General features: G+C 41.8%; 1 protein-coding gene across 1 annotated transcript; it reads right to left on the bottom strand.

Moving 5' to 3' along the window:
- Positions 1–7,052: 7,052 nt before the first annotated feature.
- Positions 7,053–24,168, bottom strand: vps45 (vacuolar protein sorting 45 homolog). Its single transcript, XM_061741965.1, has 15 exons — positions 23,928–24,168; positions 22,158–22,292; positions 22,009–22,069; positions 17,388–17,467; positions 16,551–16,619; positions 16,324–16,461; positions 14,332–14,442; positions 13,836–13,970; positions 13,556–13,669; positions 13,304–13,471; positions 12,966–13,124; positions 12,662–12,769; positions 10,679–10,800; positions 8,915–9,046; positions 7,053–8,161 (listed from the first exon to the last, which is right to left on the bottom strand). Exons 1-15 carry the CDS (start codon positions 24,018–24,020, stop codon positions 8,074–8,076), a joined length of 1,713 nt encoding a protein of 570 aa, XP_061597949.1. The 5' UTR covers positions 24,021–24,168; the 3' UTR covers positions 7,053–8,073.
- Between the last annotated feature and the right edge of the window lie 1,619 nt (positions 24,169–25,787).

The following is a 25,787-nucleotide window of genomic DNA, read 5'->3' as shown; positions in this document are numbered from 1 at the left end:
GCCCGGAGAATACAAAACTGGTGATGCAGTATGTTTCTGTTATAGTCCCGTGGAATGCAACAACAGTACCAGGTTCCAGTTGAAGTAGATGGTCTGCTGTAGACGATGCGTGCAATCATAAAACTTTTAAAAAACAACCGGAGAGCAGCGGCAGCCAGACGTGCCAGCGTTCACTCAACCGGAAGCCATCAACCAATAATGCAATAATGCAATTACACATACATAGCATATACCAACACAGAGGATCCAGGCATGTCCCTCCTCCCTAGGGAGGAGTTCCAGGCATGTCCCCTCCTCCCTAGGGAGGTGTTCCAGGCATTCCCCTCCTCCCTAGGGAGGTGTTCCAGGCATGTCCCTCCTCCCTAGGGAGGTGTTCCAGGCATGTTCCTCCTCCCTAGGGAGGTGTTCCAGGCATGTCCCTCCTCCATAGGGAGGTGTTCCACCGGGAGGAGACCCCGGGGAAGACTCAGGACACGCTGGAGAGACTATAGCCCCTTTCACACAGCCAGTTCGAGGCGGGAACGTTGCGCCTTTAAGCCGCCTCGCTGTTCTGTGTGGAAGTCACGGAGGCGGAATGGGGGGGCCAAGTGGCCCCACCAATAAGCCGGCAGCGGAGGTAGTCACAGAGCCGTCACAGAGACGAAACGGGGTCTGTGTGAATGACACAGCCGGCATGCCGGGGCCAGGCCACACTAGACCACACTAGACGCTGACGCTGTCGTCACGCCTCTGATTGCGGAACGCCGGCATGCTGTGTGAATTTACAGACGGGAGCGGCGTTATGCCGGCGTTGTATGGTTCTGTGTGAACCAACAAAGGCGGCGTGTTGGCAGGACTTCTTTACACCAATATTGCGGAATCTCTGTGTGAAAGGGGCTTATGTCTCTTGGCTGGCCTGGGAACGCCTCGGACTCCCCCCGGAAGAGCTGGAGGAAGAGCTGGAGGAAGAGATGGAGGAAGAGATGGAGGAAGAGCTGGAGGAAGAGCTGGAAGAAGAGATGGAGGAAGAGCTGGAGGAAGAGCTGGAGGAAGAGCTGGAGGAAGAGCTGGAGGAAGAGATGGAGGAAGAGATGGAGGAAGAGCTGGAGGAAGAGCTGGAGGAAGAGCTGGAGGAAGAGCTGGAGGAGGAGCTGGAGGAGGAGCTGGAGGAAGAGCTGGAGGAAGACCTGGAGGAAGAGCTGGGTGAAGTGTCTGGGGTGAAGGAGGTCTGGGCATCTCTGTTGAGACTGCTGCCCCCGCGACCCGGGAACGGATAAGCGGCGGACGCCGCTGTAGGGTTTTGAGTTTCATCTGTTGAGTTTTATTTGGTTCTTTAGTTTTGCACAAAAACTGCAGAGTATTTTCTTTTGCGTACCAAAAAAAGTCGTTGACAAAAAACACGAGGGTGGAGGATCATAGACGGAGATGGAACAATGATATATTATGTTGCCAACACGCATTGTAATTTCTTTTATAGCTTTTACAGCATGTAAGTGTACATGTACATCATGCAGCAGATTTACTGAAGAAATAAATGATGGTCAGAAGAAAACCAACATGTGTGTGTTGTCATGAAGAGAGTGACATAAGAGCTAACTAATCTTCCTGTTCTTTCCACCGTGGATATTGGAATTTTGTAAATTGTAAATTGCCACATCAACCTCGGGCGTAATCCAAACTGGCCACACCACAACTTGAGAGCCGACTTGTCTGTTCTACCCAACAACATCCTTCCTAAACTGCTGAACGTGTTCTTTATCACTCAGTTACTGGAGATACTTCTAGACTTACAAGGCTTAACCTTTGTGTTAGCACACTTAAAGGTTCACATTAACTCTTTCCAGTAGCATCTCTGTACATGGACATGTTGTAATTACTAGTGTCAGATCATCCATGCATGTGCTAACTAGTGTATCCCTTTCTGATATCTCTCCCCAGCTACAACACAATTGAAAGCTCTAATGATTACTTCAACAGCAATTGTGAAAGCTAAACTCTGCCATAATACTTGCTTCCTACCTCTGCCAATGTGTTCTGAAACTTTCGGAATTTGTACACAACCTAATGCCCTGAAATATGCTTTCACCCCGTTAACAGCTACCCCAGGCGTTGCAAGATCTAAAAATCAAATGCAAATTTCTTTTCTAAATCTTACATGCTTGAATTGGGTACCATCATGTCTGTCTCATGATGTTCTTGTGTTTCAGATACATGGGCCAGACATGGCCATCGAGTAGACCAGGTGGGTCAGGCACTGTGTATAATAGTGCCTCCAAAACCTGGTACACCTGTATAGTAACTATACTGAATCAAGTTATAGAAAAATACAGAAAAATAATCCCAAAAAATGATTAAGGTCCCAAGACTCTTTCTCCTTTGGCATGAAAACAACCCTTTGCGTGCCGGTGTTCTGCCAATTTCTGCTACCTGCTGAGAAATGCTACTTTGTGGTTCTGCGCATGCGATTTTCGATTTTCAAAGTTTGCATCATTTCTTGCACGATGTAAAATATATGATATGGGATGTTGAGTATTTGATCCTTCAAAATACACTACCCATGACATGAATGCATTACACTTTGTGAAAATTATACGATAAAGAGAAAAAAACTAAACAATTCTATCGCTTTATTTGATATTCATTCAGTCATTAGCCTTTAATTAACCAGGCAGGTCATTAAGAACATTCTTATTTACAATGACGGCCTGGCAAGAGAAAAGGAAGTGGTTTAGGGAGTAAAATACAGTAAAATTGTAGCTCTGTAAAGGTAGAAAACCATTAGGTAGCATTTTTTGGCAAAGCAGCAGAAACACCGGGCTACTTCCTGAACTTCCTGAACTTCCACATTTCACGACCTATCTCTTGTAATTGTGGCTTATCAGGTAGAAGATCTTCCTTCCTGTCTTTCTTTCTCTAAAATTCTCTAACTTCTAGTTATGTTGCTTCAAGCTGCCCTCCTTTTTCCTGGCTAAACAATCCTTTACCAAACTTGAAAGGGTAACCTGTGTAGCCGGGAGTTGGCCCCAAGAGAGGAGCAGGCGTGTCCATAGTCTTTGTAAAACAATGGACGAAGCATCGTGTCACATGACCCGTTGGTTTCTGAAGAGAAGCAACCATGTTCAAGCCACCTCACTACCACGGTTAACACTCTGTATGAAGGCAATAAGCTTGACACAATGAATGAATCTTCAGAAGCAGTAACTTAATTTCAAAGATTTAATCCAAAAAATAATTAAAAAAAAGAAAATCATTCTAGTTACATGCTCTACTGGCCACAGCAGTCAAAGAACTGTCCTGCTCCATAGACTGCTTGACTCCAACCGATTGCTACTAACTGTGATGTGGCTTCTAAGTGAAATAAAGAAGCATTTCCCCACTTTATCCAAAGGGCCTTCCATCACATAAATGATTACATATTATGGCTCCTAAAAGGGGTTTCAACACCTCTTTTTCTTCGTACAGGGTGCAGCCATGTTGCTTGACAAGCCGACAAGAACACAACCAAAATTATCTTTTGCATCAGACTGTAAATATGTTTATTTCTGCCCTGAAGTTCAATATTTTAACATTGTGTGCGTCTAATTTGGAAATAAACTGTGACATCATATTGATCAAGCATAGCCAGAGGCAGACAGGAGCAGGTGCCGAGGGCATTTATCCAGCATTTACCTGGATAGAGGTGAATTTTCTGAATGTGCAGCTGGTACATGTATCTGATCAAATATGATCTGTATTTCTATCCGGTGCCTGATGACTTTTATGGAAATAATCAAGGCGGCAGGCAGGAAACATATGAGCAATGCTGAGTGGGAGCAGCTTGGAGTCGGCCAAGTACACATGCATAATTGACGTAATGTGGCAAGTGATGTATTTGATTGTATTTTAACTGCATCTAATATTCTACTTTGCCTCTTTAGTACTTTGTCATTTTAGAATGAAATGTATAATTAATATTTATGGGGAGTAATGTTATCATCTTTTGTGTTTCAGAATGTATTAATAATTAATTAACTAATTCAAATTAAATTCACTAATTTTAAATTAATAATACATTAATACATTTATAAAAATAAATTATACATCTATAAATAATTAACTATAAATTCATTACCTTTTTTTTAATCACCCTTGTGTTTTTTATCGTAGGCTAGTTAAAGGTGTTTTAGGTGACCAAATTGATGTAACCCTGCATGTTTTAGACATTGAGACCCAATCTGCCTTTCTTGTTTATCTAGATATTAGAAGATATTAACAAGCCAGATTCAAAAACAAACTTGAAACTGAAGCTGGTACATTTCTGTGCTTCCTCTTTGGACTAGGGCTCTTTTTTTTTTTCACTGGAGACCTCTCAGTTTGTCACCGAAGGCCCCGATGCATAAAACTATAACATCAAATGCATGGGATGAAAATCTGAATTATCACAAAAATCACACATTTTTCTGGGATTTCTGTTTTGTCTTAGTTTCAGAAGGAATTTTTGGTGATGACCTGTTCTCTCTTCATGACATTTTTAGACATGATGGCTATGTATCAGATACATTCTGGACTTATTTGGGACTCACCATCACTGTGCACATGAAGGGAGTGGTTGGACGTCTCAGGATCAGAAATTGATCCATTGACACGCAAGACAAGACATTTTCCAGCTCTGGAAAAGACAAAACTGCTTCTGAACAAGATGCACAGTAACATGACAGGATATGGAAATCAAACCTGCAGCAAAGGTTTCATATGTCTCAATGAAAAAGAGGTGCTGAACTGCTGCTGTGTGACAAATTTCCACTATGTTTCTCTCAATTAACTTGAAAGTCTGATTGTCACCTTTGCACTGCATCTCCACTATGGAGCTGTTGGCATAATTCAGTAATTCCAGGCTAGATTGTCTGAAAACGCTTCAACCAAAACCCAGCGCGTCTCTGACAACTGTGAGAACAAACATGGGTTGTATGCAGGAACAAGTTTAAACATGACCACAGAGACGGGTAGTAACCACAAACAGCATGGCAGCATCATGTCTGTCTCTGTTTAACAGTTTTTCTTGTAGACCTCAAGGAGTAAAAATGCTGAATGATTGCTGAGAGATTTAATAACACCACTGACATGAATATATCGATTCCCACCGTGTGCAGGTCCTGTCGTTGCACCTCTGGTGGGATGTTACATTCTTCAGCTGCAAATGCAACGCTGGAGCTCAGCAGCATCAGACCAAACAAAACTGCTCGGAGTAGAACCTCCATTCTGGATCAGCAGGACCTTCGGGGGAACTCAAAGGAGGGATAAGTGAGTTGAGTTCAGAGAGTCGTCTCTTACAAAGGCTGGTCTGGAAACTGCGTGTTGACCAAAACCAGTTCAAAGAGTTTGCTTTTTTACATAAGATAAATGGACATCTATTCACACTGCTAGAGCGTGTGTTGACCCCTGAGATCTGGACACAGCAGATCCATACATTCCTGCTGCTTTAATCACTCATCATTTTACTGTATTTGGTTCTGATCATGAAAAAAAATGTATTACTTCCAGTTCCTCAAATGTGAGTTTTTACTAGTGTACATCCATCATCATAAAAGAAAGAGGAGTGGCTTTGATTCTTTTCAGAAAAGGTTCAGAAAAAATAAAGGCTGTTTTCTGTCTCTTGTGGTTGTTTTCGTGTTGTGTCTCTGTCCTTTGTGTGGCTTTTCTTGTCTTTATACTTGTTTTTTTAATGTTATTTTCATCTTTACTGTATTTTTGCATCTTGCTGGCACAATTTGAAACATTAACAGCCTAATTCATGTCTGTGCTGCCATTCTACATTTATGTATTATCAGTTTTGTGGCATTTTGTGGCTGATTGGACTAATTTGATGTATTTTTCCGCTCTTTAAGTTTCTTTGAAATGTATGAAACGCCAGCATTCTGTCATTGACACACTGATTCCTAAGATCGTTGGGCTGCTTCTCTTTTTTCCGCCACTTTAAGTATTTTGACTTCAGGTTAAATTATATATTTTAACACATTTTCATTTTAGGAGCATACTTTCAAAGATAAGTTAAGTTGCTTATTAACAGAGGAAAATACTGTAAGTAATGGAGAATGATTGCACCTTTGATATCATTTCGGTGAGTGTGGACATGCTAAAGACAAATATTCTGACAGTCCACACAAACTATGGTCTCCTGATAAATCTTCACTGACACTCGGTGCATTGGCCTCTTATTTTGAGAGCGTCCCGACTGGCCTGTGCTTGGCCAGAGAGCAGTTAGGAAGTGTTTTTATGTCGACCAGCAGGCCCACTGAATGGTTAACCTCAATTACAAACATTTTATTTCTGTCTGATTCATTTTTTTTGTCAAAAACTGTAGCGCTTGTAATAAAACAAGGTTAATTCACACTTCAAAGGGATCCAATCACACAAAATCACTGTCGCTGTCAATTTGCTCAGTTTTATGGGTGGTTGTTTTTTCAAGCATTTTGGGTCAATATCAGGAACCTCTGATGTTCTGTTCAACCAAAGCAGCTGTCTTCACAAAAACAGAAAAGAAAAAAAAAAAGCTTGAGACAGTCTTCTCAGATGCTTTTTCCAATACAAGAAAAAAAAGTGCCACGGCCAGGAGAACAAGAGCAGCATTTCTAAATCAAATAGTAAAATCTAACACTGGACATGCTCCTCTGTAGCATGCAGACAATGTTCACAGACGTCCACCTCTGATCTATAATGAAATGCTCTCATAGCTTAAAGACATTCCTTGTCATGTCTTATTTCTGGTCCTTCCATTTATTTAAACTGCACTACCTTATCCATTTTAGTCATCGCAGTTTGGTAGGTAAATTCATTTTGTGCCGGTTATTTTATTCAATTGTTGCTACAGCCAATAGTATCCATTTGCTGCTGTGAAAAAGGACTTTTATCAAGAGTATTTTGTTGTGTGGAAATGTGCAAAGAGAATAAAGAATCTATTCATCTATATTTGCTCCTTATGCACCCTTTAAGTTCATCTTCTGTTTGAAACAAACAGTTTTTGCTTTCCCCACGTCAACATCCATTTCCTTCTATCCAAACAACAAACAAAAAAAGGAAGAAAAAAAGAAGGAAACTTTGTGTACAGATTTTATGAATAACACAATAGTTATTTACAACTTTCACTGGTACAATCACAACCTTCTCTTATGCACATTCAGTCACACAGACAATTAAAAGGGACATTTCACTCAGAAAATGTGCAGATACAAAATCAACAGTGTCATTGTGTAAGGAGCATTTGAATGATGAATATGTTTAATCTGCTCCAGAATTAACTGTTCAAAATCAAAAATCAAAATTACAACTGAAAGCAAATACAGCAGGTTCCAGAAACCTATGAAAGCTTGTTTGAGAGGCAGGATGTTAGAAAGTGCATGAAAATAGTGGAACAGATGCCACCGGGATTTGAGATTTTTTTTTTCCACTGTTTTTCCACTATTTGATATTGTTGGTTTTTGAAGATCTCTTTGTATTGATATATATCCTGAAAACAAATATCTGCATGCTTAAGCAAGCAGGTGTCTTATTTTTTTTCAGAAGATTACTAGCCAGGTCTCCGAGCATCTGAGGAGAGGCCAAGACGTGAGCCGGTCGAATTCTCCAAGGAGCTGAGGAAAGGAGTTTTAAACTTCCTTTAGCTTTGGAAACACTTTTTGAAAGGAAAGGGTGCAGTTCTAGCCCACAATTCCTCGCAGCTGCGATACTCAAGGCAATGCCAGATTAACTGGGATGTATATATATTAAAATGAGAACAAGTGACCTTTCACTTCTGTGGCTTTTATTTCCCTTTTTGATTTATGAACCTTAATACGTGATGTTTTATACAAAGGGGTTATCATACTAATATGATATATAATGCATCATGAAGGTTTTCAACAAGATCAAATAAAAGGGTCCAGAAAGGGACTAAAGCAGGTCATTTTTTTCCCGAGGTGTTGCTGATTTTCTAATCATGTCCTGCTTGGACACAGAAACACGTCTTTGTCTGAGGATGTTGGACTGCTCCTTTAATCACACACGCACGGACGTATGGAGGGAATGATGCCGTAAATCTGACGAAAGGTGAAGTAGTAAATGAAGAGCAAGTGGTTCTGTTCAGCGTCTGTTGCTATAGCGACCGCCTCCCGCTGCCCTGTCGCTGCCGCTGCTGTGGCCTGTGGCCGACATCACTTCCTCCAAAAAACTGATGGACAGACACAGAGGGGCAAAGGTCAAACTGCAGTGAAAATGGTTGTAGGCTTCATTAGAGATGTTTCAAAACCAATTTCTGTATTTCCGATGCTGATTCAGATACCTGGTCTTTAAGTATCCGCCGTTATTGAGTACTGCTACCACACCAGAGTTGTTTTTGATTTAGATTTTTCTAATTAAGAAAGCAAACTTTTTTTTAAACTATTTTATAAAGAGCGGTCAGACTTGCATCTCCGACCTTAGACACTGTACCACAGCTCCAGACGTTTAAGTACACAGAGAAATACATGATTTGCATAAATGTAATTACTAACCAATACCAACACCCTTATTTCTGGCAGTGTCTGCGAGTATTTCAAATACTGGTATCCATATCGGAACAACTCGAGGTTTCAACCACTGCTAAGATTCTAACATAAGGAACTAGTGTTCACTGAGATTTACTCTCAATTTCTAGATATTTTATTAACTATATATAGTTGAGGAAATAATCTGCACTTTATTAATTAATCTTAATCCTTTGTTGTTTTGTCTTGTTCTGTTCTGTATTACATTGGGTAGCCTAAATACTCTATACTATATGTATTCTTTCTTTCTATGATCAATTCTGTGTTTTAACTTAACCAAACTGATGCTGGGGTACCACAAGGATCAGTTGTGGGACATCTTTCCATTTTCCTGGAATCCCTGAAAAATGAAATGAACAGTGGTGCAGTAAATAAATGGAATAATTCCCACCAGGTACCTCTTAGTGTTGTGGATGCTGCTTCCTCCCAAGACAATACGGACTCCAGGTGTATTCCGGTTCAGGTTGTAAACAGTCAGCGCTTCTTCATATGTGGCTCCGCCAATTATGAACACTATAATGTCCTGAGGCCTAAAACAAACATATTCATTGTGTGACTTTTTGGACAAGTCTCTGTGGGTGTTACCTGTCCCTCAGATATCCAGTATTTATCATTTCAGGCCAGTTTACCAGTCTCTCAAATGAAAACTACATCTCAGATGCATATGCTATCCATCTGAGGAGTGTTTAGTAATCATCACCTGTCCTGAAAACCTGTTGTAACACACTCTGAGATGTTGATTAACTCACTCAGGTGTCTGTTTCTCATTATCCATCTAAAATCTTTCTTCAACAGGTCCCGTCTTTCACCTATAAGGTGAGTCTCTTGTCTCTCTCAAGTGTATATTACATTTTTCAGGTGTGTGCTACCTGCATCTTACCCATTTCTTATGGACATAGCTCAGATATGATGATAAACCTCTCTCAACATGCCTCGTCTTCTTCTGAGGGATGTGTTGACTCTCTCTGAGGCATGTTAATGCGACTCAGGTGTAAATGAGTGTCAGGTGCATGTTAACAGTTTTCTTTACTGCATGTAAGCCGTCTCTCGTTTGTGTAATGACTGAAAATTGACTTAAAAAGGAGCATGAGGCAGGATTGAGGCAGGATTTATGAAAATAATTCATATACGTTTTAAGATTTCTAGTAATAATGTCAGATGAAGCGTTCCAAACCAAAAAGAATGAGCCCTCTAGCGTATCTCTCCGTTGCCTTGAACAGGCTGTGTGCTGAAAAATGTGCTGCAATTCCGGGCCGGAATTTCGTGCGCTATCCTGCGGATGTGACGTCACATGACGCTGCATGCGCGTTCTCCCCGTTCTCCCGTGCCGGCTTCGCTGTTGGCTGCAGTACCCCCGACGGCCATCGTGGCGAAGGGTGGCGCTAGAGAGTCTCATTTCTTAAAAGGAGCCTCATGCTCCTTTAAACTGTAACATCCTCAGTTTACAGGCTGTCTGAGATTTTAAGAGATCCATAAGCATACCATGAACATCTGAGATCATTTTCTTTTTTTTTCTTTTTAAAAAACTGCCTTTTCATATAAGCATTAATTGCATCTGCATAATTTGTCCTCTAAACTCCAAACTGCGCTCAACTCAGCCCATTCATCCGTGTCTATGTGAGGTCAGCTCTGCCTTTCACAGATGCTGTTCCAAAAGAAACTTCCTCCAATTGTCTCCGTCTTCACGTCTCATAACTGGCAGTAATGTGTGTAATTGGTTCAGGAAGTTAACTAGCAGTAGGGGGGTTAGGAGGAACGACGGGGGGGCAGGCCAGTCACCTGAACACGCAGAGATGACCAGACCAAAAGTTTTATTTTTAGTTTAGACTAGAGTGAAATAACTTGTGTTGCTAGATCAATACGAACAGTGATCAAAATGACATTATATGGGACCTTTAACTGCAACAGGCCAGTAATGAAAGTAACTCAAGTGCATGTGACTGAAACAGTTATGCTTTCTGTCTCAGGAGGGTCTCAGACATGTGTCATCCTTCTGCTGGCTGTTTCTCTGTGTCTCTACAGGGTGTTGGTAAGTGCCTTTCAGGTGTGTTTTAACTGCTTTCAGGTGTGTTTTAACTGGTTTCAGGTATGTGTTAACTGGTTTCAGGTGTGTGTTATCTGGTTTCAGGTGTGTGTTAACTGGTCTCCCAGGTGAGACGTACCTGTCCCTGAGGCTACTGGCCCCCAGGTAGGGGAACTGACTATCTTTGAGGCGACCTTTAATCAGCTGGTCCAGCGTGTCGTGTAGCAGAGGCTGATGCTGAGTGTACACGTTCTCCACACCCTGTCACACACATCAAAACAAACACAAACACAGATTGATACACATGTTAATCAACAGCGTTGGTATGCTCTCTTCTTCACATTTTTTTCTCATTTGTTGGCTGTTACAGAATCAGCAGATAAACAACTGGTATCTGGTGTACAGTCATGTGGACAAAGGTAAATCATCTTACAATTTTTAGGATATCATTAATAAGACAGGATGACAATTTAGTCTTAAATGAGGTAAATACAAAGTCAGAGGCACAGCAACAACATACCCACGATCAACGCAGATGCTTCCCTGATCCAGGTTCTGCTGGAGGTTTTCAAGTCTAACTAGTTTTATTCCTCCCCACTGTCACCTCTTTTTGCCAAGAATGAAGTGAAGATTTGATACAACCTGATTTGTCACGAATTGACATCTGGAATCTGGGCTCTATTGGAATTAACTGGATTAAATGAATTACAATGAAATGAACTGAAGTGAAACATAACTGATAACGTTGTTGGACAGTCTTTGATTGGACATGAGATGACTTTTGTTGTAAACTGGTGCTACACAATGAAGGTGGAAAACTGATTTGAATATATTACACAGTGTTATAGTATGTTTAACAAAAACTAAGCCAAAACAGAGAATCAATGTCCAAGAGACTAAATACAACCATATGTTAACAGTTAAAACCCGACTTGAAACATCCATCTATCTATTTCCTACACCCGTTTTATCCTCTGCAGGGTGACGGGGTCTGCTCGAGTCTACCAGCTCATTACAGGAGAGAGGCAGGTTCACCTGGACAGGTCACCAGTCTATGGCAGGGCCACATCTACAGACACAACAGTGCACGCTCACATTCACGCCTAAGGGTCATTTGGAATCATCAATTAATCTAAACTTAAAAAAAAACAAAACAAAACAAAACACACTATTATCAGTTTTCTAACATTACTGTAGGATAATTATTGTCTTCTAATGTTTATAACACTCATTTTAGTCAATCTAGGTCCACGAGCATTTGTTCATGAACAGCAAAAACAAGGAAGAAAGATCCCAAACCCCCCCCCCCCACCCCCCCCCCCCCCTTCGCCTGCTCCACTCTTGGCATAATGCGTTGGGTTTTCTGTGATGATGGCCCTCCGGACGTTGGCCACATTTCTCCAATTTGGTCTCGTTTTTTATCCAGTAGTCGTGTGGTTTGTACCGATGTAATTATGCAAACCTGAGCCATGCTGCCATGTTCTCTTCATTAGGAAGAGCCTCTCCCTCTTGGCAGTCTGAGACGACTACTGATGTTTGTACTGTTTTTGCATTGACTTAACGAACCAAGATGTTCCAGATCAGCAATATACCAACACATGTGCTTCTATGAAGTTGGTCACATCTTATTGGCATCACTTGACTTTTTCCTAACTTAAATCTTGTGGAAGCACTAAGAATGGAGATTTCTTTTATTAATCAAATACTGATACAGTGTCTCATGTGAAGAGCTATTTTATAATCTGAAGTTGTTTTTACCTATTTTCAAGACAAGGACCAAATAAGTTTTACTTGACATGTTTATCCTTAAACCTGAAGATGATTTTTTATTTTTTTTTAACATGACTGAATCATTCGTCGTTGTCGATATACAATTTGAAGATAAAAATACTGACCCCATTGAACGTCCAAAGTTTTGTGAATTTCTTAATTTTTAATGTAAGAATGTGCAGTTTAACATGAATTGATTTCAGATAAATATGTGAGCATCGCTTAGTGAGGAATATTTACAAGCGAGGTCAATAGGAAGTCAAGAAAATATCTAAATCAAGTTACTGCAGCTTCACAACATTTAATTCAATGCATTTTAGGGCATTTTAATAGCAGCTGTGAGTGTTTTTACCTTCAGTCCTTTGAAGAAGTTTTTGGTGATGGCGACAGCGTCTGTCGGCGTAATGAGGTCACTTCCTCTGACTCTTTTCCCGCCGTATTCCACGACAGACTGAACCATCTGAGAGAAAATACACAGGAGTACTTGCAGGTGGCTCGTGGACTTTGCTGCCTTCCAGAGGCAAAACCCAGTAACTACATATTGTCAATCACAGCCTGCATCTGACGAACTGGCACGGGGTTACAGCCAAGGAAAATGTTTCTGTGAAATATGAAGTTGAAACTAAGTAAGAAATGAGACGAGGGTGCGTGGATACCTTGCGGTGTCGTTCAGACACTCCCCTCCGGCTCAGCTCATCCATCAGAGCTGTGAGGATGCTGCTGCTGTGGCGTTCGTATCTCAAAGCGTAGAGCATGATGAGACGCACGGCGTCCACCTCTGCCACACGTGGGTTCTGCAGCATGCGTCGAACGCTCTGAGAGAAAACACGTGGGCTCACTGCAGCTCCTTTAAAGCTTGTTAACACTTGTGTATTGCTTGTGTAGCGTTTGTGAAGTTTCCTCCAAACTAATATTTCCGTAGAAGAATGAAGTCTATTACAGTAATAGTCTTTATTTAAATCAGCAGAAGAGAGTTGAGCTGTGAAATTCTTACCTGCTGAGCGTTGGAATGGTCGTTCTGGCAGGCCAGCTCCTGCTCCGCCTCAGACACCTCCATCAGCTGCCGCTCTGACACCAGCCTGGACAGTTCCCCCACCACTGTCACGTGTTTGGACACGGTCCCCGACATCTTCTTAAACTGAGGGTAGTTATCTACAAACGCCTGCAGGGACCAGACATGACAAACGTTTCCACTAGACTGGATGACTCAGAAAATCAGGTCCCCCTGAACACTAAAGACCCCGACCTTCATATCTGAGATGGATTCCAGCTTCTGCTGCCCTTTAGGTTTCTTCTTCTGGAAATCCTCCATTAGGTTCTTTATGTTGGTGCCAATCTCACCAAAGTTAAGGTAAAGGTTCTAATATAGAGATAAAAACAAAACGAGATTTCTTCACCTGTATTTGAGCTGAGATACACTTCTTTTATTTCCATTAGATGGACAATATTAAGTGAGGTACATCCAGTGTAAGTATGTAAAGCGTATGTGGGTGAAATCCTGTCCGTTCCGGTTTATGAAGACTCACATTGGCGTAGAACTCATCATTCTCCGCAGACAGCACCACCTCCTTCAGGTCCTTACTGATCCCCGGGACTCTGGACAGGTCAATCCTGTTGTTGTTTAGACCCAGAAGCTCATGGACCATGGCCTGGTACGTCCACTGCAACAGAGGAGCATTTCAGAAACACACCTGTGCCTGCAAACAGCTTCAGATCATGTTATATCTTTATATTCTGACTGTGAGACGGAAGAAACTTATGGTATTTGTGTTTACGGGTATGAAGTACTAATTTTTTAACTATAAACCAAACAATAATTAAAATAGAATTACTAAAAAGCTTATACTTGCAGTATAATTTAGATGTAAAAATAATTATATTAGCATTTAAAACAAAAACTTGTGTAAAAATATTGAATTCAACAAATATTTCAGACTTTCAGACATTGAAAAATAAATGCTTAGCTGCTTTCCTGTAAAGCAACATGAAGATGTGACCAAGTGCCACGCGGTGATGGATCACCTGGTTGAGGAGCGGTGTGATGGCGTCATCGCTACGATCCAGGATCAGCAGCAGAGGAGGAACTTCGGTCTTCCTGAAGTCAAACAGCTCGTACTCTTTAGTGATGATTTGCTGAAAACAGATGAAATTTTTTACTTAAGTAGTGAAACTGAAAAGTAAAAGATACTCCATCACATTATATTGCATTTAATAGCTTAGTCAAGTAAAAGTAACTCAATGTAGTTCAACTTTTGGGGCTGAAAAAAGGATTTATGAACAAAGGTGCTGTTTTACACATTAACCGTCATTGGCCGGGTTTCCCAGATCAGTTAAGTAGTTCTTAACAGCGAAAGACTTCTTTCAAACCTTCTTAAGGAGCCTGTGAAAGAAAATCGCGTTTCCCAGAGTCGCTCTTAGCTTAAGTATCTCTTTCATTAAGAAGGAAATGAAAGATGCTGCTGACCCAGTCTTTCCAACCATCTTAGTGAACAAAGACTCACAGATCCAGCCGCGTCAGGCAAATCAATATCACACCAAGCAATGAGATATTAAAACAATGCACCCCACACAAATTTTGATCTATTTTATACTTTAGATTTATATTGTTTAGCATTTATTGGTGACAGCAAAGGGGGGAAAAAAAAGAAAAATAAGGAATAACAAGTGTGTTCCTGTATATGCTTTATGCATTACGCACAAATAAAACGATCATCATGAATATCATTTATTTGATGATTTGGCTGCTATACAGCATGTTCTCGCTGCAAATCAACCGCGTCACCGTGCGCGAAGCAGAACTGTTTTTATGAACGCATTCGTGCGTCAGCACTTCAGTCCCCTGGACGTGCTGTCGGACCGCGCTGTCAGGCAGCCGGGACACCGATCCTCCTGCCCGAGCCCGAGCGCATCTATGTGATGACAGGGAAGCAGCAGCTGATCAACGGGATCCTTTGATGAATCGTTCATTACAGTCTCAAATATAATCAATGGTGTCGGTTTATATTAAAGAATCTTTTTGCCCAGAAGAAAAAAGAGCGAAGACAACGACCCATAACTATTTTCTTCTCTTGAAAAAACCCACCTGCGGGATGCAGCAGCATCAGAAGAGCAGGAATACGTGCGTGGCGGGGATGATCTCTGCAATCTGAAGCCCTCGATAATTGTAAAAAGAATTTCACTTATCACGGGTTCTTTTTGGAACATAACCCCTGCGAAAAACCAGGGATTGCTGTAATTCCACGTTGCAATTTGCGAAACTCGCCTTCTCTTGGCTCATGTTTTTGAACACACACAAACGCCCACCCCGTTTCCTCCCGGTTTCTGCGTGTGGGGAAAAAAAGCCTCACTGTAGCCAGAAATAACGGAGTAACGCACCGTTTGGATGAAAAAGGGTCATTGAATTATATTTATCATCTTAATTTTTTATTATAACGCACAGGCAGCAGTGAATTAGTGCGTTAGGCAGCAGTGCTGCGTGTGAAAATGCGCTGATAGTGATCGGTGATCGATTTGCCTGGCATCGATTCATTTGGTTTCAGAACCGGACAGCTGCTCCAAAGAGCTTCTGAAAGAGCGAAACTAAAGGACGGTGTTAAGAAGTCATCTGGGAAACACCCGTATCTTAGGGTTCTCTCTTAGTTCAAACCTTCTTTGAACCTCTCTTAAATCCTTAAGAGAGGTTGGATCTGGGAAACCCGGCCATTATTAGTGATGCATTTTAGCTTCACCATCTCACACTGCAGCTGCCACAATATGTCCGCGATCAAAAGAGAAAAATACCTGAAATTGTTTTGCTAATTGATTATTTTTTCACATTTTTAAAACTTAAGCTGTCCTTTCTTTTTTTTTTTAAAACTGGTAGACATGAAATAAAAGGAGTGAGGATAAAATTCAATAGAAATTGGATTTTCCATCCGAACTGTTATAGACCAAGAGATCATGGCAAAGCCAAATTCAATTGTCTGAATATTGCAGTTGAGTAAAGTGTGAGATTATGTCTGCCGTCGTAGAAACCTTGACACTTTCAGCCAGGCGTTTGGACATGTCTGAGGACAGCTGGTAGCGGATCATTGGACATTTCTTCAAAGCCAGCAGGACAGACGTCAAACCCTGAGTGCATCGAGACAACATGGAGGGTTCCCAACTCCGACCCTGACACACACATGGAGGACATACACGTAGTGAATAAAAATAATCCTCTTCAGCAGAAGAGGTGAGTCATTAGAAACCACTTCTCTTACCCTGGAGACCCCGTGTAGGTTCAGGGAGTACAGATGAGGATTCACAGCAATGAAGTCTCCATAAAACTCCTGCAGGAATACATGCACATAAGCTGCATTTTAAAATGTTAAGCATTTTTCTACTCTAGCTTTTTGTTTTTCCCAAATTCCATAAAGAAGAAAGAAAGTCCAAACAAACAAACAATCTCATTTTTAAATGTCTTGAGAACAACTTGCCTGATATTCATGTTTCTTATAACTCTTGCAGCAAAAAGCAAGATAAAGAACTAAGAAATACATCCATGCAGATTGGAAAGTGTTTAAATTACCTTCTTCACAAAAACCTTTTAAATATAAACTGAAAAAGAATTCTGTTAATCTCTCCTCATTCATTTTAATTCAAGGCTGGCAGGTGTTTCCAAGTATTATTCTGTTAAAAATTCAGCTATGCTCCCATCTGACCTGCCAAGGAACAAAATGCTGCTCATATCCAGAACCACAACTAAACCTTACAGACTACTCCCCATCAATCAGCCATAACATTATACTGACTGACAGGTAATACAAGTAAACACTGATCATCATGTCATCATGTTACAATGAATTGTTCTGCTAGGAAAACCTGCATCGAGACATTTATGTGAATGTTATTTTGGCACTTTCTACATACCATACACTTGTTAATCTATAAGACTAATCACAGCCCCAAACATTACAACAACCTTCCCCCACGGCAGTGGCCTCCCCCAGCATGTCAGCAGTTTACCCCTAAATAGCTTTTTAGGAAGTACAAGGCAAAGAGTCTGAGGTATTCATTTGGACTCCAAACTAACCGGATACCACTCTGACGGGACCCACCTGGACTTCAGCCACCACCTCCTGTTCATCAGCTTCAGCCAGAGCTTTAATCTCACTCTTACTGATCACATTACTAAAGTCTGAAACACACACACACAATTCACATGATAACTTCAGTACGGTAATCCTCAAGGGAAAAGTACATCAAAAGGGGACACTCAAAAAATGAAAAAAAGAGAACTTTTTCTGCAATTGAGACATTTTATTTGGATGCTTGAAGCTGACTCAAAAACTTGGATAAAACATAGCCCTGTCAACTTGTTTGGAGCAGCCTGGGTCTGGACATTAATAATTCAGTGGCAGTGCAGAGCTGCAGTCTTAAACACTTCTCTGCTGATCTCCAGGACCAACGCCTGCCAATAAAACTGTAGGATTGCATTATGTAATTGGCGACTCTAACCAGGTGCCTAGTAAAATAGAAGTGGTTGCAGTTCCCCGCCCTCCAAAAGTTCACCAGGTGCGGCGTTATAGAGGCGTTAACCAAAATAACCTTGTAAAAATTAAAACCAATGCGCATTCGGTACCAATAAGAGACCGAAAAATTAAATGTGGACTACTAAATATACGATCGTTAAGCTCCAAGTCTCTGTTAGTAAATTATATAATTACAGAGAGTAGGAGTGATATTTTCTGCTTAACAGAAACATGGTTACAGGAGGAAGAGTATGTTAGTTTGAATGAATCGACTCCGCCCGGCTATTTTAATCATCACATTCCTAGAAATACGGGCCGAGGCGGAGGAGTCGCAGCAATTTATAACTCCAGTCTCCAAACAAAAATTGAAGTCCAATTATAATACATTTGAAAGCCTCACGCTTAGTCTGAAATTTCCGAGCAGGAAATCAGAGAAGCCAGTTGTGTTAGTGGTAGTGTACCGGCCCCCTGCTAGTGCTTATCTAGAGTTTCTGTCTGAATTTTCAGATTTCCTTTCTGGATTATTGATCAGTACAGATAAATTCATCATAGTGGGTGATTTTAATATTCATATGGATGTTGAAAGCCAACACGCACCGGGAACAGGTCTGACTTACTGCTTACTACTGTTGAAAGCGATAATCTTAAATTAGCTTTCAATTCTCTTCTAGAATCAATGGGTCTCTCACAAAAAGTGGATAAACCGACGCACTGTTTTAATCATACCCTGGATCTCGTTCTCACCTACAGTGTTGAAACTGATGATCTGTTGGTGTCACCTGTAAACTCCCTTTTATCCGACCATTATTTAATAACGTTTGAATTTAATATTGTTGATGTTCATAGTGCATAGTGCATAATATGAGGTATTATTTTAGCAGATGTTTGTCTGATGAAGCTATTGCTAAATTTAGGGAGGCCATTGCTCATCTTACGACAGTGGAAAATAGTGAAGTAGTCGAGGCCAGTGACCTGGGTTCTACCTCTGCAGATGATGATCTCCTTGCTAGTAACACTGCTGATTTGTTGCATTCAGCTTTAGATGAAGTTGCTCCTTCGAAAAGGAGGGTTTTCTAGCTTAACCCCCTGGTATAATTCAGATATCTGCATGTTGAAACAAAACGTGCGTAAAATGGAAAGGAAGTGGTACTCTTGCAAGTCTGTAGACTCCTATCGTGAATGGAAAGATATTCTAATAGTATATAAAAAAGCCATTCGCAAAGCCAGAACAGCTTATTATTCATCGTTGATAGAGGATAACAAAAGTAACCCACGTTTTCTGTTCAGCACTGTAGCCAGGCTGACAAAGAGTCACAACTCTGTGGAGCCGTGCATTCCTGCAGCTCTCAGTAGTGAAGACTTTATGAGCTTCTTTAACAGTAAAATCACGAGAATTAGGGAAGAAATCAACCAGCCGGTTGTGGGCGTTTCTTCAGCTTTGGCGACTTCCCTAGGCTCTGACTTGACTCTAGACTGTTTTGATCCTATAGACATCCCTGAGCTGACTTCACTCGTTAATAGAGCTAAGTCTACCACATGTATGTCAGACCCCATCCCGACTCGACTATTCAAAAATGTTTTTCCTCTTACTGGCACAACAATGGACCAAATCAACCTATCCCTAAACTTAGGATATGTACCACAGGTTTTCAAGGTTGCAGTAATTAAACCTTTACTTAAAAAACATTGTCTTGACCCAGACATCTTAGCTAATTATAGGCCAATTTCCAACCTTCCATTTGTATCTAAAATTCTGGAAAAGGCAGTTTCAAACCAGTTATGTGACTATTTGTATAGAAATGATCTGTTTGAAGTCTTTCAGTCAGGGTTCAGAATGCATCATAGCACAGAGACAGCACTGGTTCGAGTCACGAATGACCTCCTTATGGCCTCAGGGATTAGTGTCCATACTGGTTCTACTGGACCTCAGATAAGGGATTAGTGTCCATACTGGTTCTACTGGACCTCAGATAAGGGATTAGTGTCCATACTGGTTCTACTGGACCTCAGATAAGGGATTAGTGTCCATACTGGTTCTACTGGACCTCAGATAAGGGATTAGTGTCCATACTGGTTCTACTGGACCTCAGATAAGGGATTAGTGTCCATATTGGTTCTACTGGACCTCAGATAAGGGATTAGTGTCCATACTGGTTCTACTGGACCTCAGATAAGGGATTAGTGTCCATACTGGTTCTACTGGACCTCAGATAAGGGATTAGTGTCCATACAGGTTCTACTGGGCCTCAGATAAGGGATTAGTGTTCATACTGGTTCTACTGGGCCTCAGATAAGGGATTAGTGTTCATACTGGTTGTACTGGACCTCAGTGCTGCTTTTGTCACTGTAGATCAGCATTTTACTGCACAGGTTAGAGCATGTTGTTGGGATTAAAGGGACAGCTCTACGTTGGTTTAAATCATATCTATCTGACAGGTTCCAGTTTGTTCATGTACATGAAGTTTCTTCAGAACAGTCAAGGGTCTGTTATGGTGTTCCACAGGGTTCAGTGCTAGGGCCAATCTTGTTCAGTTTGTACATGCAGCCATTGGGAAGTATAATCCAGAATCACGGCATACACTTTCATTGTTATGCTGATAATACGCAGCTCTATTTGTCTATGAAGCCGGATGAAACAGAACCGTTAGTTAAACTTCAGGCATGTCTTAGGGACATCAAGGTCTGGATGTCCGGAAATTTCTTCCTTCTAAATTCAGATAAAACAGAGTTTATCATTCTTGGTCCAGAGCATCTTAGGAAGGGATTAGATGGTGTTGCGATGGCTTCCAGTGCAACTGTGAGAAACCTTGGTGTTGTTTTCGATCAGGATTTGTCGTTTAAACCATATGTCAATCAGGTTTGTAAAATAGCATTTTTCCATCTCCGTAATATTGCAAAAATTAGGAAAATCCTCTCGCAGAGTGATGCAGAAAAACTAGTTCATGCATTTGTATCTTCTAGACTGGATTACTGTAATGTGTTATTAGCAGGATGTCCAAGTAATTTGCTGAATAGGCTCCAGCTGATCCAGAATGCAGCAGCACGAGTTCTGACAGGAATCAGCAGGAGAGACCACGTCTCTCCAGTGTTAGCGTCGCTCCATTGGCTACCTGTAAAATTCAGAATCCAATTTTGGGAGCTGCGTGCTGGCCTGCCGTTCCCCCGCCATCTGGTCATCCCGCTGCTGCTTCCACCTGCCTGCGTGGATGTCTGCTGTGTGCTGCTAACGTCCCCGACTCCCCCAGTCTGGCCCTCGGCAGGAGGGTTCCCCCTTATGAGCCTGGTCCTGCTCAAGGTTTCTTCCCTCCGAAAGGGGAGTTTTTCTTGCCACTGTTTGGCTTAAGGCTTTTCTCCCACTAGGGGAGTTTTTACCTGCCATTGTTTATGTAATAATTGCTCGGGGGTTTATGTTCATGTTCTGGGTCTCTGGAAAGCGTCTGGAGACAACTTTTGTTGTATTAGACGCTATACAAATAAAATTGAATTGAATTGAATTGACCTGTCTTCAGATCTGCTGGATACTATGACATCACAGACCCAGATCAGACTAGAATTTTCCAGCGTCCACACCAAACTTCCCATCATGCTGCATTGCTGTAGCTCTCAAGTAAGCATCAAAACAAAAAAAAGTTACACCGATGGACGAGGGGTTGGAGTTGAGTCATGTGGTTGGCTCCACCGCCTAAGTCTTCTATGAATAGAGCTGTAAAAGCATAGTTAAAAGGGGAACTGTTGTGCTGAATCTGTGTGATATTTTAACCAAAGCAAGTCATGATGTCTTAATGGATTCCATTAAGTCCTCGTGAAATAGTCTTTGCCATTGAAAAAAAGGTCACAGTACGTCTATTTTATGTTTATACAAAATAGTTGCTCTGGGTGGCTTAATTTCACTGACATAAAACATTGCATTAAATTGTACAACTCCATTGAATATCCCTCTGACAACAGAAGATTTAAATACAAAACTGTGCGGCAGGTTTATAAAGAAATGTCTTAAGTTGCTTAGCTGCAGCTTAAATTAAGTGTCCCGTTGATACTTTCGGAGGAAAAGTCACCATAGGCTTGAACACACACATTTCATATTATTGTGATGATATATGACTGAGCCTGAGCTAAGAAATGAAGGACAACAAACTCCAATCCAAACTTTGCAGTGCATATTGGCTTCCCCCACTGTTGATAACAATTAAATAGTGATTTGACTTACAGATGAAGTAGACGCTGTATTTTGGTCTCCTTAGCTCCTGGATTAGATGCTCTACGTTCTCCTGCAAGAATCACACAATCAATTGTTGTTAACATTTCTTTCATAAATGTCACACAGACAGACTGAAAGACGAATGGCAGATGTTGTACCTTAGTGGGACGAAGGAAGCAGATGGCTTTCAGGTGTTTCATGCTGTCTCTGTTCTGAGAGTCAATCCGTTCGAACAGGTAGACCTCCTTCTGAAGGATCTCAGACTGAGTGTACACCACACTCACTATACTAGTCTGCAAACATTAAATGTATGTTTAGTGTTATGTTGCAAACATAAGAAGAATCCAACGTAGATGTAAAGTTATGTTATAAAAACAACAGTTCTTTAACTACTACAGTAACACAAAAAGCTACAACTGTAACTTCCTTGTAGTACCAGTACTGCCATAACTGTGACTGTTGAAAATGGTATGCAAATACGCAAATATGCAAACTATATTTGCATATCGTTGTGATTAATTAAGCATCAGGTCCATTTCAATGATTCTGATATACAGTGTAATTTGGCTACTATAATTATAAATAATCCAAGTTCAAGTCGATGATTGTGTGTATCTTTAATATTTAAAATTCACGTTTTATCTCCAAATTAAGTACAATTTGAATCAGTAACATTTAATATTCATTAGACTTTTCTGAGGTGGAGGGGGGTGTTGGAGGCTTGTTGTTTTGTTAAATTACTTTGGGACTAGTTAGTAGTCGTGTCTGGAGCACTGGAGTCAATCCTCCAATAGTGTAGAAATAGCGGTAGTGCAGTCGCCACACATATCTGATCTCAGCTGATGGATGGAAACATTTATAGTGAGTTCAACATCATCATCCACTTCTCTGTGTTATTGTGCTGCAGTTGAATACAAGCTCATATGGAAACTAAGCAGCTGAAGATGTTCTACAACTCAGGCAAGATGATGAAATAACTAGGTTTCTTTTTGATCTCGGTCTTGAGCTGAACTAGTCTTGACTTGGTCTTGACTACAAGTCTACAGTGTAGGATTTAAAGCAACTGTGCCACAGTTATAGCACTAGATGTAGTATTGGTAGAGATCCGGATAAAGTAGTATACTGTATATGTTAATAAGGTGTGCCACAAGTACAGGACTGTCTCAGAAAATTAGAATATTGTGATAAAGTTCTTTATTTTCTGTAATCCAATTAAAAAAAACAAAAATGTCATACATTCTGGATTCATTACAAATCAACTGAAATATTGCAAGCCTTTTATTATTTTAATATAGCTGATTATGGCTTACAGTTTAAGATTAAGATTCCCAGAATATACTAATTTTTTGAGATAGGATATTTGAGTTTTCTTAAGCTGTAAGCCATGATCAGCAATATTAAAATAATAAAAGGTTTGCAATATTTCAGTTGATTTGTAATGAATCCAGAATGTATGACATTTTTGTTTTTGTAATTGCATTACAGAAAATCACAATATTGTAATTTTCTGAGCCAGTCCTGTAGTTGCTGCTAGAACCAGTCCTGTAGTTGCTGCTAGAACCAGTCCTGTAGTTGCTGCTAGAACCAGTCCTGTAGTTGCTGCTAGAACCAGCCCCAGCTGAACCAGTCCTGTAGTTGCTGCTAGAACCAGTCCTGTAGTTGCTGCTAGAACCAGCCCCAGCTGAACCAGTCCTGTAGTTGCTGCTAGAACCAGTCCTGTAGTTGCTGCTAGAACCAGTCCTGTAGTTGCTGCTAGAACCAGTCCTGTAGTTGCTGCTAGAACCAGTCCTGTAGTTGCTGCTAGAACCAGCCCTGTAGTTGCTGCTAGAACCAGCCCCAGCTGAACCAGTCCTGTAGTTGCTGCTAGAACCAGTCCTGTAGTTGCTGCTAGAACCAGTCCCAGCCCCAGCGATGGTTCCAGGTCTCACCGTCTCTTTATCCATGAGCAGAACCTTCATCCCGGGGCCGCTGCTCTCGATCATTTTGGAGATGTACTGCTTCACCGCGAGCGTCACGTTCATGGTAGCGGGGACTACTATGACAACGAATAAAGAAACGGCTGCTATAAAAAGCTCGATGCTCTCTGTTGAAATAATGATTTGTCTTGTTTTGTTTCTTTGACAGGCGAGCTGTTGGTGGTGACAACAAAACAGCTGCAAGGCTCTTCCGGGTGCGTGACGTCACCACGTCGTACGTACTATCTGTACTGTTCATAGACATATATAAAGGCTAGATGACTCGTCCGCGCTGCTGCCAATGCAGAGCGACGTCGTCACACGGCGGCCATCTTGCCACAGGAGAGCCCGCTCACTCATAACATTGTGTTTAATGGTGCCTGTACTGCTTAAACAACCTTAACTTGCTCAATTCATAACAGATTTTCAAACAGTTTGGTTTTTTATGAACGTCAGAGATGTAGTTATGACACTGCATACTTGTGAATAATTCTAAACATTGAAAAACGTACTTTTATATGAAAATAACCAAAAACAGATAGCTATTGTCATGTTCGTGCTTGAAGGATGAGGCCGTGTTGATAACAATAACTTGGTTTATTAACTCACGTTCTTTTTTTTTTTTTTTTTTTTTTTACACCTTGTCTGCACACATATTATTGATTGATACCATGACGGTAGAAACCAAAAGTGTATATATGTGCATTATTACTATATTTAATATATACATATATATACGCACACAAATGCGTACACATACATAAATATACACATACAAACCCAGTGTTTTTTTTGTTTTTTTTTTGTTTTTTTGGGGGGGGGGGTGACGACATCCACTGCCAATCCAGGAAGCAGGAACACACGGAGACACACGTCAAGCACTGGAAATCTGCAACAAAAAAAAAAAACACAAACAAAGCACGAAACCGGCACGGAGCCAACCAAAACAATAACAGCAATCGACCTAAATCTTGAGATCTGATCGCAGTCTGAGCTAAGCTATCGCTACCGCTACCTAAACCCAAAAACTAGAGAGCCAGCATGCAGGTGAACAAGCCAGTGTGTATGTCTATGTGTGTGTGTGTGTATGTATATGATCATGCGTGTGTGTGTGTGTGTGTGTGTATATGCATGTGACTAAGTGACTGTGTGTGTGTGTGTGTGTGTGTGTGTGTGTGTGTGTGTGTGTGTGTGTGTGTGTGTGTGTGTGTGTGTGTGTGTGTGTGTGTGTGTGTGTGTGTGTGTGTGTGTGTGTGTAATAAACCAAACAAAGCTCCACCTGAAGTGTATCTATAGTGGGGGAAGGGGGGGAGCAACCCCGCCACCCGCGAGACCAGAGGCCGACACGGAAGAGCCCGGAACCCAGGCCACCGGCAACCCCACAGAGGGGAGAAGTAGGAGGGAGGCAACCCACCGCCTGCGAGGCCCCCCCCCCCCCCCCCGGCGGTGGCCGAGGGGGCCCGCGGGCGGGGCCCCCACGGCGCGGGAAGAAGCAGCCAGGGACCCCGCGGCGGCGGACCGCGACCCAGGCGATCCCCGGCCACCCGGTCCGGGCCGGACACGCGGCCAGGAGGCCCTCACCCTTCAGGCCAACGACCCCCACCCGGCAGGGGGCCAGCCTGCCCGGAGAGACAGAGCCGCCCCGGCCGCCGACGCGGGCAGGCGCACCCATCCCCCACGAAAGTGGCCCCCCAAGACCAGAGGGGCGCCCCGCCGCAGAGGCAGCGGGGGGGACCGGAGACGGGCCCGGAGAGAGGGAACCCCCCAACAAGGCGACACCCGTGCAGGCCCGACAACGGAGGGCCCCAGACCCAGGCATCCCATTCATTCATC

Source organism: Cololabis saira, chromosome 15 (assembly GCF_033807715.1).
Source record: "Cololabis saira isolate AMF1-May2022 chromosome 15, fColSai1.1, whole genome shotgun sequence".
NCBI lineage: Eukaryota > Metazoa > Chordata > Actinopteri > Beloniformes > Belonidae > Cololabis > Cololabis saira.
This window is presented reverse-complemented; position numbering and strand designations above follow the sequence as displayed.

Excerpts from the sequence above, each read along its gene's own strand:
- vps45 (XM_061741965.1), bottom strand. The coding sequence starts at position 24,020 with ATGAACGTGACGCTCGCGGTGAAGCAGTACATCTCCAAAATGATCGAG. Across the intron at positions 17,468-22,008 it reads ATACAGCGTCTACTTCATCT|ACTTTAGTAATGTGATCAGT; the intron begins GTAAGTCAAATC and ends TGTGTGTTTCAG. Across the intron at positions 16,620-17,387 it reads AGGTGGTGGCTGAAGTCCAG|GAGTTTTATGGAGACTTCAT; the intron begins GTGGGTCCCGTC and ends GTATTCCTGCAG.